Here is a 20291-nt window from a genome sequence, read left to right on the forward strand (position 1 = left end):
CTTATTAAACTGCTTTATCATTCTCAAGTTATCTTTTTATTTGACGTTGTCAGCTGAAAGAATAATGCACAATGTACACGTTGTGAGTTCAGTTTTATTCTGGCACCTTACTGAGGACTGTTACCCTGGAAGACAGCCTCTCAGATTCCTCGGAGACACTGCTTCAAAGAGGTAAGGGAGGAGCCAAGATATTTGTAAACTTTATTTTCCCCGCTGGAAATAACATGTAATCAAGCATAAAAAGATTACTGTTAACCACAAAGAACAGACATCTTGAGTTAATGATTTTAGTGCTTTTCCATGTATGGGAAGATGCAAGAATCTGGGGTCACTGGAATTTTTCGTTAGTTATATAACTTAACTGTCTAGGGGCCAGTATATCCAAAGCACAGGGCTTCCCAGGTGGATCAGTGGTACAGAATCCACCTGCCAGTGCCGGAGACATGGGTTCAAACCCTGGGTTAGGAAGATCCGCTGGAGCAGGAAAAGGCAACCCATTTCAGTGTTCTTGCCTGGGCGATCCCAGGGACAGAGGAGCCTGGAGGGCTACAGTCCATGGGGTCCCAACAGAGTCAGACATGATTTAGGGACTAAAACAGCCACATACAAAGCACAGAACACTTCCTGTTTTTCTGCATGGTGAATTCCTCTTGGGAACATTGTTGCTGAGTTACTGTAATAGCTAATAGCTTGATCCTTGTAGAACTGGAATGGCAGACTTTTTTTCTCTTTACAAAGTATGATGAACAGAAAACTGCACAAACCATAAATGTACTGGTTGATGAATCATCACAAAATGTAACCATGTAACCATGACTTAGATCAGGAAGTAGAACTTGGCCAGCACTTGCAGGAGCTCCTTTTGCCCCTTCTAGACACTTCCCTTCCACATACTTCCCTTCCCTTCCACTTACTTCCCTTCACTGAGAAGTAAATACTGCTCTGATTTCTAATAAAGTGAAGTCACTCAGTCGTGTCCGACTCTTTGCGACCCCATGAACTATAGCCTACCAGGCTCCTCTATCCCTGGGATTCTCCAAGCAGGAATAGTGGAGTGGGTTGCCATTTCCTTCTCCAGGAAATCTTCCCAACCCAGGGATGGAACCTGGGTCTCCCGTATTGCAGGCAGACACTTTACCCTCTGAGCCACCAAGGAAGGATTTCTAATAAGCCATTGTGTTTTGTACTCTTCCCATCAGTCCAGGAGTAAGCAAGCTATGGTTTGTAGCACAAATTCCTCTCACCACCTGTCTTTGTATAACCCACAAGTTCATGATTTACATTCTTAAATGGTTTTTCTAAAATTAGAGAATAATATTCTGTGACATGTGAAAATTACATAAAATTAAAAAAAAAAAGAATTTAGGGACTTCCCTGGCAGTCCAGTGATTAGGACTCAGTGCTAAGACTGCCAGGACCCATGCTTGATACCTGGTCGGGGAGCTAAGATCCCACAAGTCTCACAGCATGACAAAAAACACAACACAGTGATGTTCATTTCTTTACATATTGTCTCTGGCTGTTTTTGCACTTTGATGGCACAGTTGAACAGTTGTGACAGAAACCATATCATCCACAAAGCCCCAAATATTTACCATCTAACATTTTACCGAAAAGGTTTCTCGATTCCTGCACTAGACAATAAGCTCCAGGAGACTGGGGCCCAGTCACACTCTTATCCCCAGAGTTTGCACACTGCCAGGCACATAATGGATGTACATGTCTTAACATTCCATTTATTATCCTCTCACATGGGAGGAAGAGAAGGAGATTCAGGATAGACACCGTAGAAAGCCCTAGAGTGCTCCCTGCCCACAGGTGGTATCTCTGGTGGTTAAGAGCAGGAATTCTGGAGTTGGACACACCAGGTTTGAATCTTTCTTCCTCCACGTACAAGCTATATGACATTGATAAGTTTAATCTCTCTAAGGCTTATCTTCACAATATGAGGGGGAAATAGTACCAATTTCCTGTAAAGATTAAAGTTAGATAGCATAAGGACTTCTCTGGTGGTCCAGTGGCTAAGACTCTGAGCTCCCAATGCAGGGGCCAGGGTTTGTTCCCTGGTCAGGGAACTAGATCCCATATGCTGCAACTAAGACCTGGCGAAGTCTAATAAATAATTTTTAAGTTAAGATAGTATAGGTTAAAAATGTGCCATAAGTTCTGAATTGATGTTAGTTAACATCATCATAAATATTAGCCCCTCCAGTATGTCTCTGTAAATTAGACCTTAGGTCTCTGCAGAGCCCTTAAAGGGCTTCATTCACTCCTGTCATCTCCGCTCATTTCTCAAGGCCCAGTCAATCCCAGTCACAATCCCAGAGTAACAGAAAATCAAGCCTCAAAGTGATAGAGTGTTCTTGGGGGCCTGCTGGGTAGCCAGGTCTGGTACCAGGGCCTCCAACTTCAGCCCATTCCCTACTCCGACCCAGATCAGTAGTGAGTCACTGGTTATATTAGGATGGTTTTAATCATTAGCCAGGAGTGTGCAAGGGGGCCTTTTCTGATGTTGCACTTTTCATGTGGAGAATCAGCAGTTTGATTAATCACATTTCCAGACCTTAAGGCCATTTCTGAGTTGCTAATGCATTTCAAAAGAGCATCAATAACATATAGCAGAGCAGGAGGTGGGGGAGGCTGCCAAGCCTGGCTCCTTCCAAGAGGGCTGCTTGGATTTGAAACTGCTCTATCAGTCAGCCTCCCAAGCAGGAACCAGATGGTGTGCTCAGAGGGGCTGATTGAAGAGAGTTTAATGAAGGAACTTTGTGCAGAGGTGTGGCAGGATGAAGGATGTGGTGAAGTGCCCCCCAACGTTGCGGGGGGATGATCAACAGCTGGAAGCCACTTTCACCCTAGGCCCTGAAGGAGCAAAAAGAAGGAGCTGTTCCAGAAGTAGCAAGAGCTGCAGCAGGAGGAGAGGGCACTGGCCAGGAGCTGTGGGCTTCCAGAGAGAAGGGCAGGGTAGAGAAGAGGGGAATGGACCTGGCCAGGCAAGTGGGAGCTACTCAGCAGTGCCGCCTAAGGCCACACCAGAGACGGGTGCTCTCACGGGACCAGGCTCAGAGAACACCTTCGCCTGCCCCTCTCCCCTCCACCCACCCCACGTGCTGGCATTCAGCCTCCCCTTTATCAGGGTCAGCATGCCCTTCACCTTGTCCAAGGACTTCACTGAAAAACAAGGCGATCATGCACTCAGGAGAGACTTGCGTGTCCTCAACCAGAGAGGGTTTTTGCCGCTCACCCCCCAACCAGGAGACATTGGGCAATGACTGGAGACGTTTTTGATGGTCACAACTTGGCAACCTAGTGGATAGAAGCTAGAGATGTGACTAAACATCCTACGATGCACAACAGAGGCCCCCCAATGACAAAGAATTATCTGGCCAAAACGTCACAGTGCCAAGATGAGAAACCCTATTCTAAACTAACTGCTCTGGCCTTGTGTCAGAAGTCCAACCTCCTTTTCTGACCCTCCCTCAGCCTCCAGCCGGGCCCTGCTTCTCACTTTCTCATCCAGCCTCCAGGCAGCGCTGCTCCCAGCTCTCTATCCAGGCCGCTGGCTTTGGGCTGATCTCAGTGGTGTTCCCAGTACCCAGCCTCTTCCTCCAGCTGGCATAGGTCACTCCCTTACATCTCCGCCTCACTCCCAGGCTGCAGACATTCCTTTCACAGCTAAGCGTGGCCCTTGACTCCCAGCTCTTGTGTCTGAATCCCCATCCTTCTCCCCCTCCTTCCTCTCCTCTCCAAGGCCATCTGACCTCCAGTGCCTGTTCCCATAACCCCTCTCCAGCCTCAGCTACCCTCCCAGTCATTTTCTCCCTCTCCCAGTTGAGAATTCTTCCACCCCATGGGAACGTCACAAACAAAGCCGACTTGGAGAGCTAGCCAAGGTCCTGCTCAAAGCTACTTACCCCCTTGCTACCCTCATCTGCCCTGAACCCTTCCCCACAAAACACACACTTTGAGCTCACAGATGCTGTGGGTCTCGGGAGCTGCTGAGCCCAGGGTCTTGCACAGGCTTCCTGGCTGAGATACTAGGAAAGTCTGCCGAAGGTAACCTCTCCCTGTGGTCCCTGGGGAGAGGGCTCCTTCAGGGCCGGAACCTCAAACGGCACAGGAAGGAGCAGTGGCCAAGTTCAGAGCTCCCTGGCACCAGGGAGGCCCTCGCCAGGGGGCAGGTGGACCCTTCTCTCTCCATGCCCCTCCTGGCCTGCCCCCACCCTAGGGCCTCTCCTTACCCCTGTCCTCTAGCCCTCCCGAGGCTCAGAATGGAAGCAGGAAGGAATCCAGCTGTTTAGTCCTGAGATGAAGTTGGCTGAGGTCCAGACTGAGCAGATTGCCCAGCCACCTTTATTCCTCAAAACTCAAAAAAAGCAAGCAGGGCAGGTGATCCCTGGAAGCCCTGGCGTGAGCTCCCCGCCTCACTGTCCACCTGCACCTCCACACTCTGGTGGAGCGAAGTACAGCCCCTGGGCGGGAGCCAGCACCCTCTCGGCCCCAGGGGTGGCCAGCAGAGGCAGGAGAGCCAGGGCTGGGCCCCGGGAAGGAGAGTGAGGTGGCTGGGCCGGCCCACCCCTCACTGCAGCCCCACCAGCTCTGTGATGGGAGGAGTCTGCACCATGAACTCCTCGTAGCGTTGGAGAAACAGCCGGAACCGAGCCAGGTAGGAGTCCTCGTTGTATGGCAGCTGCTTCTCGTGGAGGAACTGGGACACCACAGGCTTCACCTGCCAGAAGGTGGGCGGGAGGAGAGGCTGCAGATAGAGGCATCCCCATGGGGACCCTTCCTCTCCCCAGCCCCGAACTTCTGTCTGCTTCGTCGCATGATGCTGGGGAGGAGCTGAGGGGCTGGGAGAACTCCCACATTTCCAGTAGGAAAGGGAAAGGGCGTTTTATCCCCAGCATTCTTCTCCAGGGATCCTGACTATCTGACAGTCCTCCTTAGCATAAGGGGATAAATGCCATCTCCCTTTCACCAAGCACATACAGGTGCCTGACATTTCAGGTCCATTTCTCCATTATCTTCAAAACCTGTCAACGTAAGCGCTGCTTGAAAGTGTTAGTTGCTCAGTTGTGTCTGACTCTTTGCAACTCCTTGTACTGCAGCCCGCCAGGCTCCTCTGTCCATGGAATTCTCCAAACAAGAATACTGGAGTGAGTAGCCATTCCCTTCTCCAGGGGATCTTCCCAACCCAGGGATTGAACCTGGGTTTTCTGCATTGCAGGCAGGTTCTTTACTGTCTGAGCCACCAGGGAAGCCCAAGCATGGCTTAGTCCCATTTTACAGATGAGGAAGCTGAGGCTCAGAGACATTCAGTTAACTTGTCCAGAGTCACACTGCCTGGTCAGAAACCCAAGTGTTTCTGATCAAAAGCCACACTGCTGCTTATTCCCTGAGTGGCCCCTTCCTGAGAAATTCTGGCCAGGTCAGTTGGTCAGAGGGCCCTGAAGGGGACTCCCCCTCCACCCTCAGGCAGCTCCCTCATCCAAGCCCCTCCAGCCCCACCCTCATCTACCTTCAGGCACATGTTATCAGAGAGCCTAGGGAAGAGGTGGTGTTCCACATGGCAGCTGATGAGAGAGTGGCCAAACGCCCAGTCCAGCACGGGCAGCCGGGGCAGGTTAAGCACCCCCAGGCTCATCATGTGGATCCGTCGGGGCTTCTTGTCGGGGGAGAACATGGGCAGCCCGATGTGCTGTGACAGACACAAGGGTCAGGCCCTGGGGCCGGGCTGGGCAGACCCGTGTGTCCCCACCCCGCCCCGGCATCCTCAGCTGGCACCCGGGGACCCCGTGGGTCCTTGTTTGTGTCTCACGTCCCGCTCCGGCAGGACCCAGAAGAGGCACAAGGAGGCTGAGGTTCTGTGTCCTGTGCTGAGCCTCGCCCATCCCTGGACCAGTCCCCATTCCCTCTGGCCCACAGTGCCCCTCTGGCCCTGTGGTCCTCTAAGTCCACGACTGCCCCCACTGTCCCTCACATCCCTGTGCCTTCGCTTCATCCTGAAGAAACCCTTCTCTGCTCTCCTTTCAACAATCAAAATCCTGCTCATGGTTCAAGAAACGCCTCCTCTGCTAGGTGTTGTCCTCAGTCTAGAAGATGAGGAAATGAGTGGGAACTTCCGGTCTCACCGGACAAGCGGAGGGAACACAACTGTGGGATTAAGTCGTTAATGGCCAGGTGGTAAGTGCTAGGTTGGGATTCTCACTGGTCCAGGGAGCCCGGAGGTGACCATCCCCACAGAAGTGGCCCCAGAACTGAGCACTGAGCTGCCAGCCTCCCACAAAGACTCCCATCTCCAGCATCTTACCTAGACACATGCCCGCTGGGACCTCGGTGATGGCACTTGTTTCACTTCCCTTGGGCTCATCACAATAAGAGCTCTGAGGCTAGGAGCTGGGGTCCTATTCACTTGTGTCCCTAAGGAGCTTAATAAGTAAACTTTGCACATGTGCGTGCAAGGTCGCTTCAGTCATGTCTGACTCTTTGCACCCCTGTGGACTGTAGCCCGCCAGGCGCCTCTGTCCATGGGATTCTCCAGGCAAGAGTACTGGGACAGATTGCCAGGCCCTCCTCCAGGGGATCTTCCCAACCCAGGGACCAAACCCGGGTCTCTTACGTCTCCTGCACTGGCAGGCAGGCTCTTTACCACTCATGCCACCTCTGCACAGAAGCTGCTTAATAACTCTCATCCATGCTCGACTGGCAGCCAGTGTTGAAGGGAAGTAAACTCCTTACCTGAGACCAAAACTCTCTGTGATGACCCACAGGGAGAAGGGCAGAGGGTAAGAGTAGGGAGTACTTCACCTGGTGGCCTCTCTCTCCCTAGAATCTAGAGTCCAGCCTTTGGCCAGGCACCCCGGAGGGTGGTCCCCATGCCCACCTCCCCTGTGTGCAGGGTAGGGGAGGCCTCACCTGGAAGATGTTGACGTGGAGATAAGGGTGGGCCAGCAGGGACCTGGTGATGAGCATGCAGGCCAGGGCCGAGCCGGGGCTCTGGAAGCCAGACACATTCAGGAGCAGCCAGTACTGAGAATAAAGGCCCAGGGAGATCAGGCCCAGTGTCCGCAGGGCCGTCCTGAGCTCCACCTCTCTCAGCCGCTCTGCCAGAAGGGGCGAGAGATTGGGGGAGGAGGGGTTGGCAAGGTTCCAATCCAACATAAGCAGGCTCCCTGGTGGCTGAGTGGTGCAAACTCAGGTGACCAAGGTAGTTACAGCCCTGAAGAGTAGGTTCATTCACTTTTCTTTCCCCCTTTGGCTGCACTGTGTGGCTTGCAGGATCTTAGTTCCCTGATCAGGGATCAAACCCAGGCCCCAGCAGTGAAAGTGCCAAGTCCTAACCACTGGACCACCAAGGAATTCTTTTTTTTTTTTTTCCTTTCGCCCATTTTTAGAATAGAAAACAGCATTAAGCAACCTGAGGTCAGTCTGATATTAATAGTAAGTGGTGGCATGGGGCCTGAGCCCTTAGCCCCTGCTCCTTCTTCCATACAATATTGCTCCTACGAGACTAAACATTATAACGTACAACAGAGTATGAGGCCTTTACAAAGCACTTTTACATCTACGACCTCATTATGCTTTCCCACCATCCTTGAGGAGCAGGGAAGAACCTGAAGTTCAGAGACGTTAAGTTACCTGCCTGCAGTCATCACCCACCAGTAAGCGGCAGAGTCAGACTGGGCCCCAGCTCCAAAGTTCTTTCCACCCTGCTTGGCTGTCTCAGAAGGTTTCTGTCTGGTCTCAACTCAGGGCTCATCGCTTCCTTCATGAAGCCTCCACGAAGCCAGGAGAGGGAGGAAGGGAAGGGGGATGGGGGGGGCCAGGTCTTTGCAGGGCATGGCCCTGGCTTACTCACCCACAGCCACCAGCGGGGTTATGATGGGGATCAAGAGAGGAGCGAGGAACATGTAGACGTAGCGGTTGAGGCAAGGCAGCCTCCACGTGCTTGAGTCCCCCAGGCCCAGCACGTTCGTGTAGCCATGGTGCATCTTCACGTGTCCATACTTGGCATATTCCGCAGTGAAAGATGTGCATACCTGGAGGAGGGAGCCGGAAGCGGGGCGGGGTCCACATCACAGGCGAGCAAAGCTGGCCCCTTGGAGCCTCAAAAAGACCCTCCTTCCCCAGACTAGGCCTTTCCAAGGCCTTCCTGCCTTCCACCCCCAGCTCATCAGCCTTGACCATCAGCTCTCAGGGACCTAGGGCAGCAACCCCATCCTGGGACTTCGCTGGTGGTTCGGTGGTTAAGAATCTGCCTGCCAATGCAGGGGTGGCGGGTTCAATCCCTGGTTGGGGAACTAAGAGCCCGCATGGCTGGAGGCAGCTAAGCCCAGTGTGCCACAACTACTGAGTCTGCACATTCAAGAGTCCCGCAGTACAACTAGAGGAGCCCACACGCTGCAGTGAAGAGCCAGTAAGCCGCAGAGAGAGATCCTGCGGTTGGGTGCCGCAGCTGAGACCTGATGCGCGTGCGCGTGCGCGTGCGCGCGCTACGTCGACTGATTGGTCCATACCGACTCTTTGCGACCCCATGGACTATAGCCCACCAGGCTCCTCTGTCCATGGGACACTCCAGGCAAGAATACTGGAGTGGGTCGCCATGCCCTCCTCCTGGGGATCTTCCCCACTCAGCGATGGAACCCTCATCTCTTGCCTCCTGCACTGGCAGGCAGGTTCTTTACCACTAGCGCCACTTGCGAAGCCCCTAAGAACAGATGCAACCAAATAAATAATCATAAAAAAAAAAAAAAAAGCAACTGTATCCACTCAGCATGATGCTGCAAAGCATTTGGGGGTGGGAGGCCAGCAAGTCTGAGAGGGCTGCTGGAGGACTGGACGCATTGAAGGCAAAGCTCCAGGCATCTGATGGCAGTTATTTCGTGAGTGTTCACCGTGGAAACATCTGCACCTTCATGACACTGCTTTGCATCCTGAGCCCACCACAGTGAAGGGAGTCTAGGGAGGAAGAAAGGCCATCTTCTGAACGGTCCCTGAGGGTGGCACCCAGGGTGAGGGTGCCCCAGTGCTGGCCAAGAGTTAACTTCCTAGGGGTGACTCTTTGGCATGACCCCACGTGGGAGTCTCAGCAGCAGCAGCTACCTGACTCCCAGAAGAGCAGTCATTCTGAATATGAAAGAGGCGCCAAAGTGTTTCTCATGCAGATATATGCAAATTAACACACCCAACCTCAGTCTCTTCCAATATTTTATCCAAAAGCCAGAAGACTTTGCTCATGTTATTGAAGATGCTGCCTGCCTATATCCTGGAGGGTGTGAAGGGCGACCCAATGCCAGTAACTGAGCGCCACAAAGAGCAGAGCAGGGGACTTCCCTGGTGGTCTAGTGGTTAAGGCTGCGGGCTCCGGGGCAGGGGCCTTGGATGCAGTCCTCAGTCAGGGATCCCTAAATGCCGCACGGCACGGTCAAATAAAAAAATAAAAAATAAATTTTTAAAAAGTAAAATATAATCAATTATTTAAAAAAAAAAAAAAAGGACCAGTTGGTTCACAAAGGAGCTGTTGCCAGGATTTGCCTGCCTCTGCCCAAGGCTTGTAAGTGTATTTTGAGCCTCATGGTTATGTAACTGGAAAAAAGCAACTGGGCTTTTGTTGTTGGTTTTTTGTTTGTTTTTAATTTAATTATTAATTACTTCTCGGCCGCTCACGGACTTTCTCGAGGGTGGCTTCTCTTGTCCCCGAGCACAGGCTCTAGGGTGTGCAGGCTTCGGCGGTGGTGACACACGGGCTTAGCTGACCCTGGACATATGGGGTCTTCCCGGACCAGGGGTCGAACCCGAGTCCGCTGCATTGGCACCACAAGGGAAGTCCGTGACTGCCTTTAACTGCTGTTTTTAACCGTTTTCCTTCCTCATACTTCTGCTCCAAAGGCCGAGCCTGCCTGCATTGCTTTTTGCTTCAAGAAATGTTAGCTGTACTCAGCAATCTGCTCTTCCTTCTTGCCCTTCCTTCTGGCCCGAGTTCTACATCTCTGCTCACACTAGCAGCTGATCATGCTTTGAGCCACAAACAGCCTGGGGCCTGAACTGTACCAAGCTTGACCTCAGGGGCCTGCAGGGCCAGATTCTCAGCCACATGTCCAGACCAGAGAATTGGGGGCAGGGCCCACCATGTAACACGTGGTTTGTGACTCAGCACAAGCTTCCGGAATATGTGTGACCTGCCTTTTTGCAAGAATAAGAACAGATCTGAGGGGACTTCCCTGGTGGTCCAGGGCTGAGACTTCACCTCCTAATGAGGGGGTTCGGGTTCGGGTTCCATCCCTGGTTGGGAGCTAAGACCCCACTGCTTCCCAACAGAGGCAGAATTGTTAACAAATTCAATAAAGACGTTTAAAATGGTCCACATTAAAAAAGAAAAGAAACCCAGGTCTGAGGCTATTTCTATACACTGGAATTCTCCCTCCCATCTAGATGTTCTTTCCAGAACGAGAGGGAACATGGTGGGCTTGGGAGGAGAAGAGAGACTGGACACAGGGTTCGGCATGTATTACGTGCACCCATCAAAGGGCAGGGGCACAGGGCCACGCATTACAGACGGTCCTGCTGCAAAGGATTATTTACAGGCCTTACCCAAGACGATCTCCCATCCAGACCCAGAGAAAGTTCCAGAAGCTTCTTGATATCACTACCTTCTACGACTCTCAGGCAGACTTAAGAACCTAGATCTCTTAGCCGCACTCAGGCTCCTCAAGTGGACAAAGTGAGTGTGGGGTAGACGTCAGTATAATTCCTCTCGACATCTCCTCTCAGCTACAGTTGGGGGACCCACCACACTGCAGCCCTCGAGTGGCAACTACCAGAGGCCACGCGCCTAAAGCCGGTGCTCCCAGCAAGAGAAGCCACCGCAGTGAGGAGCCCAAGCACCTTAACGAAGAGGTGCTCACCATAACTTGAGAAAGCCCAAGAGCATCAGCGAAGATCCAGGGCAGCCAAAAGCAAATAAATAAAAATTAAAATAAATCAGGGTCCCTCCTCCCCAGATCTCTCATTCATTTAGTTGTTTATTCATTAAGCATTCTCAGACCTCCACCAGCAGCCAAAGGTAGTTCTCTAACTTGGTGCTTTTGTAAAAAATTTATTTTTTGAGCAGGTACTATGTTTGCATAATTCAAAAAATATGCAGTGGGGTGGGGAAGTCTTCCTACCCCACCCCCCAGTTGCCCCATTTTCCTCCTGGGAGGTGAGGGAGATCCTCTATCTATGTGTCCTCTAATATTTTCCTCTTTTTAATTTTTAAGCAAACAATACTTTGCAGGATTGAAAACCGTCATTACAAGATTAGGACACAGAGTTGGGCTTCAAACAGGTCACTTACTGGATCGGAAGGGGAGGGTCAGGATGAGGCAGGTGCCAGGCGGAGGCTGTAGGTGTGGCCACTGAGAGAGGTGAGGACCAGAGGGCAGGGGCAGAAGGAGGGATCCGGAGGGAGGAGGAGGAGGAGGCAATCAAGACAGGAGCCAAGTCTCCAGCTCAAAGCCTGGGGGGCGGGGGTCACTCCAGAGACGGGACAGGAGAAGAGGGCCACAGGGTGGGCAGGGTGAGGAGGAGGGGCTGAGGGTTGTCCCAGAGGCAGCAGCCCTCAGGCAGGAGGGACTGTGGGCTGTAGTCTTCCCCGCTTTAAGTTTGTCAAATCAAGTATAGGACACCTGGGGACTTACTTGGTGGTCCCATGGCTAAAGACTTCATGCTCCCAGCGCAGGGGGCCTGGGTTCCATCCCTGGTTAGGGAATTAGATCCCATATGTCTCAACTAAAGATCTCACATGGTCAACTAAGACCCAGCACAGCCAAATAATGTTGTTTCTTTTAAAGTATAGGACATAGAAACAGAAATAGCAACCCACTCCAGTATTCTTGCCTGAAGAACTTGATGGAGCCTGGTGTGCTATAGTCCATGGGGTCACAAAAGTCGAACCAGCAACCGCCTTCCCACTTCTGGGCCCAGCCAGCCTGTCCTCACAGCGGTCTCCTCCAGACGCTCTCACCAGGGGTTCTCAGCCTTGCCACTATTGCCTCTGGGGACTGGGGGCTTCCCTGGTGGCTCAGACGGTAAAGAATCTGCCTGCAATGTGGGAGACCTGGGTTTGATCCCTGGGAAGGGAAGATTCCCCTGGAGGAAGGCATGGCAACCCACTCCAGTATTCCTGTCTGAAGAAGCCCATGGACAGAGGAGCCTGTCAGGCTACAGTCCATGGGGCTGCAAAGAGTCAGACACCAAAGGGACTAACACTTTCAAACTTTTATGTTCCATATCCTGTGCTTAGTAGACTGTCTACCAGCAACCTTGGCCCCTATCTGCTAGATGCCAGGAGCAACACGTACGCACTTGCACGCATGTGCAGACACACAGACACACAGACACACCCTAGTCATCACAGCCCAAAACACCGGCAGACACCAACCATGTCCCTGCCATGCTCTCTCCTCTCTGTGTTCCCCCGGCCTTCACACAGCCGCCTTCACAATCTGCCTGCCCAGGCCCTGGGCTACATCGTGCAGCAGCTGAGCAGCCGGGGGCAAGTGACCTAACCTGCCAGACCAGTGTTTCCTCATCCACAAAGTAAGGGTGATAATAGGTTTGACCTCACAGGGAGGCGTGATTATTAACTGACATCAACTACACAGTATGCACCCAGTAATGATCAGTTGGTATAATTAAGACTTCTATTATTTTGATGTCATTCGTGTGTGCCTGTTTACCCACTGGACTCTGACCCCTTGGGGAACTGGAAAAGGGTTCTGCTCACCATTGTGTCCCCAGCACCCAGCAGAGGGCTGGGCCGGGAGCGAAAGCTCGGTGATTTTGAGCTGCTCAGCCAGCACCCATGTGGAGCTTCAACTGACCGACACTGTTTCAGCCCTTAGATCTCCCCAGCAAACCCAGCTTCCCTCCAAGTCTCCCCTCCCCGCTGGGCAGCCACGAGCCCCCTGGAGCAGCCCCACCCTTTTCTTCAAGCCCCCCCCACCATACCCACCCAAGGACACTCACCAGGCTTGGTGCCACCACGCACAGATGACCACCTGATCCTGCTCCAGCATCCTCAGCTTCTGGGGGCCCATGTGCAAGCCCATGGGGCCAAGCTTTTGGAGACCCGGCAGTGTGGGAACTGCCACACAACCCCTTGCAAGTACATTTTACAAATCTGCACACACGATAAAATCGCACAGACACACACACACCAAAGTCAACGTGCTGGATCGCTGTTCAGTCGCTCAGTCGTGTCTGACTCTGCGAGCCCACAGACTTGCAGCCCGCCAGGCTCCTCTGTCCATGGGCTTTCCTAGGCAAGAATACTGGTGTGGGTTGCCATTTCTTTCTCCAGGGGACCTTCCTCCCTCAGGGATCGAACCCACGTCTCCTGCATTGGCAGGTGAATTCTTTACCACTGAGCCACCAGGGAAGCTCTGAATGTCAAATATTGAATGACAAATCTATGTAACCACTGAGGAGACTAGGTAAAGGGTCCACTGGACCGCTTTGTCCTCTCTGATCTGTTTTTGCAATGTCTTGTGAATCTCTAATTATTTCAAAAGTACAAAAGGTTTTATTTTTTTTTAGAAGAAGTATGTTTTGTACTACAGATCTGAGTTTGCCTGCTAAATTTTTTTTTAATTAAAAAATTTAAAAATCACGGTGGAGCATACTCAGAAGACCTCCCCTCAGGGTTCAGGTGGGGCCAAACAGAAAGAAGGTGAGAGACGGCCCAGAAGATAAAGGCCACAGTGAACTGGTAGGTTAAGAGAATCGTAATCGTTCGAGCATCGCAATCAGGCTGGGGGTTCTGGGCTCGGGCTTGGTTTCCACCACCACCACAGGGGACTGGAAAGAAGGTGACAGTATTCCCCTGGGTGACGACCCTCCCCCTGGGCAGAGCCGGCCTGGGCTCTCTGTGGACCAGCTGTGACCCCACCCCCATAGCACAAAGCCGACTTTAAAAGGAGAGCTGGAAGTTGAGACACAATGGAGCTTAGTAACTGGCACAGCCTGTTCCCTCCCACTTAGGGGAACATCTTGACTGTGAGTGACTGGCAAGGGAGTCCCGAAAGCCTTCCTGATTGCAGGAGTTAATCTTCTCCAACTGAAAATAGAGTTACCATATGATCCTGCGACCCACTCCTGGGTATGGATCTGGAGAAAACTATAATTCGAAAAGATACATGCATCCCTGTGTTCATTACAGCACAATTTATAATAGCCAAGACATGGAAACAGACTAAATGCCCATCAACACATGAATGAATAAAGCAGATGTGGTATATACATATATATATGATATGATAATATATACTATACGGAATATAATGTGATTATAAGATGTGAAATATATATATTATATGGAATATTAATCATAAAAAAGAATGAAATAATACCACTTGCAGCAACATGGATGGACCTGGAGATTATCATATTAAGTGGTTAGAATGAGAAAGACAAACACTATATGATAGATATCACTTATATGTGATCAATTTATCTACAAAACAGAAACAGACTCACAGACACAGAGAGCAGACTCACAGACACAGGGAGCAGACTTGGGGTTGCCAAGGGGGAGAGGAGTGGGGGAGGAACTGGGAGTCTGGGGTCAGCAGATGCAAACTTACACAGAATGGGTGAATACCCTATGATAAGCCATAATGGAAAATAATACGAAAAAGAATGTGTGTATATATGTGTGTGTGTGTGTAACTGAATCACCTTGCTGTATAGTAGAAATTAACACAACATTGTAAATCAACTATAAATTAAAAAATAAACTTTCCCAAGCTTCAGTACTTGCACGATGGGGGCCTGCCCACCCCAGCCTGCCCCTACATTCCTGTGGCCCTTGACAGGCAGTACCCAAGAAGATAACTGGAAGTCCTCATGACATAACCCAGGATAAGGAGCAGGCAGGTGAGGGTAATCCATGGGCAAGGGAAAGGGTCAGAGGTGCACTAAATGGAATGGAACATTGCGGTGTAGACGGGAAGTGGGTGTTCGGAGGGAAGTCAATCCTGGTGTGAGTGGGGTATATGATTTTGGATACTTTAGAAGAGAAGCAATAGCAACCTGGATGTCAGCCACCCGCGCCATCCTGGCTGCCCTCCCCTCAGATCCAACGGGTCAGAGAGGGTGACCTCTCTCACCCCCAGCTCGTGCCAGCAAATCGTGAAAGAGGCCTGGCAAAAGCTGGGTGCACCAGGAAAGCCAGTGACACTCCAGTTGACAGGCTGTGACTAGGGGACTAGATTCTTCTATAGTGACGCTGCCTCCTGAGGGTCACAGTTTGGAAAGAGCGCAGGCAGTCGACAAGCGGAGGATGAAAGAGAGACAACGGGACGTGAAAGACAGGGAAGCCAGGGATCCAGGAGGGTCCCAGGTAGTCTGCTGAGATCCTACGTGGCAAGAGCTGGTCCTCTGTGTGATGCAAAGGATAGGTATGGTTCAGGGCCTCAGCAAACAGCCCCCTCAATACACACACACACACACACACCACACAGATCCACTGAGCTTTGTATAAGCTGGTCAACCTTTCAGTTAAAAATAAACAACGCTGGGCTTCTCTAGTGGCTCAATGGTAAAGAATCCGCCTGCCAATACAGGAGGCACAGGTTCGATCCTTGGTCCAAGAAGATCCCACCTGCTGTGGTGCTGCTCAGCCCGTGTGCCACAGCTAATGAGCACAGGCTCCAGAGTCTGGGAGCCGCAATTTCTGAAGCCCTCACACTCGAGAGCTCTGTTGCTCTGCAACAGGAGAAGCCACCGCAGTGAGAAGCCAGCGCACCGCAACTGGAGAGTAACCCCAGCTCGCCACTACTAGAGAAAAGCCCTGCAGCAACAAAGATCCAGCACAGACAAAGTGTTTAAAAAAAGAAAAAAAAAAAAAAAAACAGAAAACTAAAGCATTTGAAGCATTTAAAGCAGTTTAAAAAAAGAAAAAACGCTAACAAACAAAACACGTAACAAAACCCACTAACCTTTTCCTTGCTACTGACTGTGTGTTCCCTCCAGAGGGGAAAAAAAAAAGGTGATGGGTGTGGTCGGGGAGCTTGTTACTTGGAAGCAGGCATTGAAGAGTCAGGCCTAGGCCCTAATGAAGATCTAGGGTGTCTCGTTTAATATTCACACTGGTTTCACAATGGAAGTAACATTATTATTCTCATTTATTACATGGAGAAACCAACACTTAGATGCTAAATTAAGTAACTTGTCCAAGAGTCAGTGTGTCCAAGGTGGCCCCGACACTGTCCGCTGCCTGGTTGACAAAAGGAAAGATTCCACTAGCCCCACCCATGCCAGTGGCCGAGGAGGTGGAGCCGTCCCCTCTTTCCCACTGGGAGCTGAATCTTCCCTGAGGTTGGCCAGAGTCAGGGCCATGCCTTGAGGCATGGGGGTTGGAAAAGCAGAGGCCTCCCATTCAGGTTGCCCTCAAGAAATTTGCAATCTGCCTGCAGCATACCAGCCGTCACAGCTGGGGATGGAAGCCAAGCCTTCCCCACTACGTGGGGCTCACCCGCCTCCAGGCTGTGACCTTCCGGCAGCCTGCTCTTCCCTGGACCTTGTCCCCGTGTCCCCTGCAATGTCTACGAACATTGAGCTCAGCCCTGTGCCAGGGACTAAAGAGGCAAAGATGAGGCCACTGCCCTGGGTCCCAGGGGACGAGACGAGGTGCGGCCACCAGGCTGCCGGGGTCCCTCCGGGTGGGTTCCGTGCTGTGGTTCAGCTGGAGCCCTCCATCTGGGGAGCCTGGGAAGACTCCACCTTCTCAGCTGCCCCCAGGCCCCTGGGGCTCAGTGCAGCTTTGACAGAGCCCACGTGATAGCACAACATGCTTGGTTCCTCCTCTGCTTGTGATCACAAACCTGGTGGGGAAGGTATCTGGCCCTGGCTCCAGGGTTGGGTCTGTGCCTTAGAGCCTGGCTGAGACCTGGCTCAGGGGTCCCTGGGAAGAAGAGCGTCTTGAAATGGACCCTGAGGACCCATTGGTTCCCCTTGTCCTTTTTAAAAAGTATATTTCTTTATTTTTCTTTATTTGGCTATGCTGGGTCTTTGGTGCAGCATGTGGGATCTAGATCACAGATCGGGGATCAAACCCAGGAACCTGCATTGGGAAACCTGCATCAGCGTCTTACCCACTGGACCAGAAGTCCCCCCACTGGTCCTCTGCGTTTTAGAAATGTGTGCAGGGATTTCCCTGATGGTCCAGTGGGTAAGACTTGACGCTCCAAATGCAGGGGGCCCAGGTTCAGTCCCTAGTTGGGGAACTAGATCCCACATGCTGCAACTAAAGATTGTGCAACGAAGATCAAAGATCCCGAGTGCCGCAACTAAGACTTGATGCCAAATAAATAAATATCTTAAAAAATAAAAAAAATTAAGGAATCTCCCTCCCTTTAAGAAAAAAATAGAAACGTGCGCAGGTGGGAGAGGTGGGTTTGGGGACACTGAAGGCGATGGAGGGCGCTGGACAGACAGCGCTTCCTCTCATCTAACTCATGCTCTATAATTTTATAAAACATCCTGTGTGCATGCATGTACAGTTATGTAAAGTTATATAACTTTATTAAAAGTTAGTAATTGAGGGACTTCCCTGGTGGTCCAGTGGTTAAGACTTTGAGCTTCCAAGCAGGGGGTGAGGGTTCCATCCCTGGTTGGAAAACTAAGATCCCACCTGCTTCATGGTGCGGCCAATAAACAAAAAAAGCTCTTTTAAGAAAAGAAAAGTTAATAATTGAGTTACTTGGTCACAGTAACCAGTTCCTGGCAGAAAAGGACTGTTTCTGGTACCAGCTTTCACATTTGTTCATAAGGGACCCAGGGTCCATGGTGGGGGTGGCACCTGGAAGGGAGGGAAGAGGGGGTGTCAGAGCATCAGAGACCTGAGACTGGTCCAGAGAAAAGGGGAACCAGGCCAGACACCTTTGCCTTCCTGACCGTGCCCACAGGCTGAGGCAGGCTGGGAAGACGGTGGGAGAAGCGGGGCAAGAGTCAGGAGAGAGGAGGGGCCCTCCTGGTACAGACCCAGGGAAGCAGGGGGCTTCTAGGAGGCTCCACCATCGCCAGGCGTCAGGAGGTGGGGGCTGTTATGGAACTGGGGTGCTGGGACAGACACCAGGCCCCTGCTCCCCCTGCCCTCTGTCTGTGGCTCACATCCCAAACCTCAACTGCAAAACCAGGAAGCCCGAAGGTCGCAGCCAGGACTGCCAGCCGCAGGAGTCCTGGGAGGGGGAAGAAGGTCCACCCTCCTGAACCAGTGTTGCAAAGAAGAGAGCCACCCCCAGGAGAAACCAGTGCTCTGGCTGCATCCCTGGCCTCAGTTGAGCACTGATCATTCCTCATGCAGCCCTCTACCCTCTCAAGGGCTTGGGGTCGTGCACACACGCAGACACACACAGACCGTAGTGCAGGCAGGCAACACGCTTGGGCCCACGTGCCAACAGCTGCAGCTGCTGGCCCTCGAGGGCTCACAGGGCTGTGCACGCTTAGATTCTCACATCAAGGCCTCGCAGCGGCTCCCACCCCGTCCCAGGCTCACCTCCACAAAGAAAAGCGTCCAGACCTTGCTCCAGCCTCTGGACTCAGTGAGGGCGCCGTGAGTGGCCAGGTGGCTGCCCTTGACGGTCAGTGTGTAGTGGCACACCCCCAGGATGGTGATGCCCAGGGCAAAGACCAGGGGGCTGTCAGAGCACAGGCACAGGAACCCTGCGTGGGAGTAGGGGCAGGGGGAAGAGAGGGCTGGCTGCAAGCAGAAGAGCGGTAAGGGCGCGGGTCTTTCTCTGGTTCTTGGAGGTCTGAGCCCAAATGCCCCAGCTGCACCCCTGGAAGCCCGGGCCAAAGGGGGCCTAGCCCTGGGGACTGCCACGGACAGCGATGTGGCAGGTTCCACGAAGGCCAGAGTGGAATGGGTTGGCTCTCCCTAAAGGCTCTGAGACCAGACAGAGCGCCACTGACTCACCGAAGACAGGCCGGGAATCTTGATTCTGCGCCCCTGCCAGAGGGAACAGGCCCCTCGCCCCCTCCCCGGGCGCCCCATGGAGCACCCTCCTCCTCCCCAGGCCATCTCATCCCCCCTACCTCGCCCCTTCCCCCTCGCCCACCCCCGCCACCCCCACACCTACACCCCCCATCCCCCACCCCACCCCCCACCCCCAACCCCACTCCCACCCTCCCCCACCCCCCTCCCATCCTCCCCCACCCCCACCCCCCGCCGCTTCTCCCTGACTCGGCTTAACTTTCTCCTCCACTGCCCTTCATCCATCGGGGCATCTCCGGGTACACAAGTCAGGACTCCCCAACCAGACTTTCCGGGCTGACCCTCTGTCCTGGTGTCCCAGGCACGCGCCATCTACCCCACCCCGCCGCCCGTCCCCGACACCCTCCCCCACCGCCCAGCGGGCCCCGCAGCCCCCAGTCCCCCGTGTCCCTCACCGGGTGGCAAAGCGAGGAGGCTGAGCGCGAGGATGGCGCAGTCCACGCCGTGGCGCTCCCACCACGAGCTCGCCCTCACCACCTCCTGCACCCGCGCCTCCAGCTCGCCCAGCAGCGCCTCGGCCCGGGCGCTCTCCCGGGGCGCGCCCCCCGCCGGCTCCATGGGCTCCGCGCTCGGGCCGGGCACCCGCCGGGGACTCGGAGGATCGGGAGCGTCTGCGGCGCCGGGCGGCCGAGGCGCCGAGCGCGAGCCGGCGCGGGCGGGGCGGAGTCACGCGGCGGCTGGGGACACCCGCCCCCGATATCAGGGTGCGCGCCCAGAGCGACCCGACCGGTCCGGGGCCACCCTCCTGGCAGGCGGGACCAGAACGGGAGCAGGAGGAGCGCACGGATGCGCGGGGGTGGGAAGGCCACCTGGAGCCAGAAGCAAATCGCCGCGGAGGGGACGCGGGCTCGGACGGGATGGGGGCGTGAGGATCCCCGTAGAGACCCTCCTCCCCCAGGACTTTCCCTGACCGCCTGACCTCAAATAACTCCTTTATATAATCCCGGCGCCGCACCTTGCTTGGGTGTGTGGGACCTTTTTTTAATCCCTGAACTTAAGTATTTTTCCCAGTAGCACTTAGCAGCCGCTCCACACCCGACCCGGACATTCGTCCCCTGTCTCCACCCACAGAGGGGACGCTGGTACCGGCAGGCCTCACTTTGCCGCTTTTTCTCCAGTCTTATCTTCAGGACCTGAAACAGTGTCGGGAAAGATGTGTGAATTCATGGGACAGAAAGTTCAAGGCCTCGCTCAAGCCTCTGAGTGGTGGTGGTGGTGGGGTGCTCCCCTCTGAATCCGGCTTTAGCAGCGGCAC

General features: G+C 53.2%; 1 protein-coding gene across 1 annotated transcript; it reads right to left on the minus strand.

Moving 5' to 3' along the window:
• Window positions 1-1497: 1497 nt before the first annotated feature.
• On the minus strand, window positions 1498-19648 carry FADS6 (fatty acid desaturase 6). Its single transcript, XM_040244503.1, has 6 exons — window positions 19432-19648; window positions 18539-18705; window positions 7859-8039; window positions 6916-7103; window positions 5519-5698; window positions 1498-4729 (listed from the first exon to the last, which is right to left on the minus strand). Exons 1-6 carry the CDS (start codon window positions 19592-19594, stop codon window positions 4580-4582), a joined length of 1029 nt encoding a protein of 342 aa, XP_040100437.1. The 5' UTR covers window positions 19595-19648; the 3' UTR covers window positions 1498-4579.
• Between the last annotated feature and the right edge of the window lie 643 nt (window positions 19649-20291).

The sequence above is a fragment of the Oryx dammah genome, unplaced genomic scaffold, assembly GCF_014754425.2.
Source record: "Oryx dammah isolate SB20612 unplaced genomic scaffold, SCBI_Odam_1.1 HiC_scaffold_8, whole genome shotgun sequence".
In the NCBI taxonomy this organism is placed as follows: domain Eukaryota; kingdom Metazoa; phylum Chordata; class Mammalia; order Artiodactyla; family Bovidae; genus Oryx; species Oryx dammah.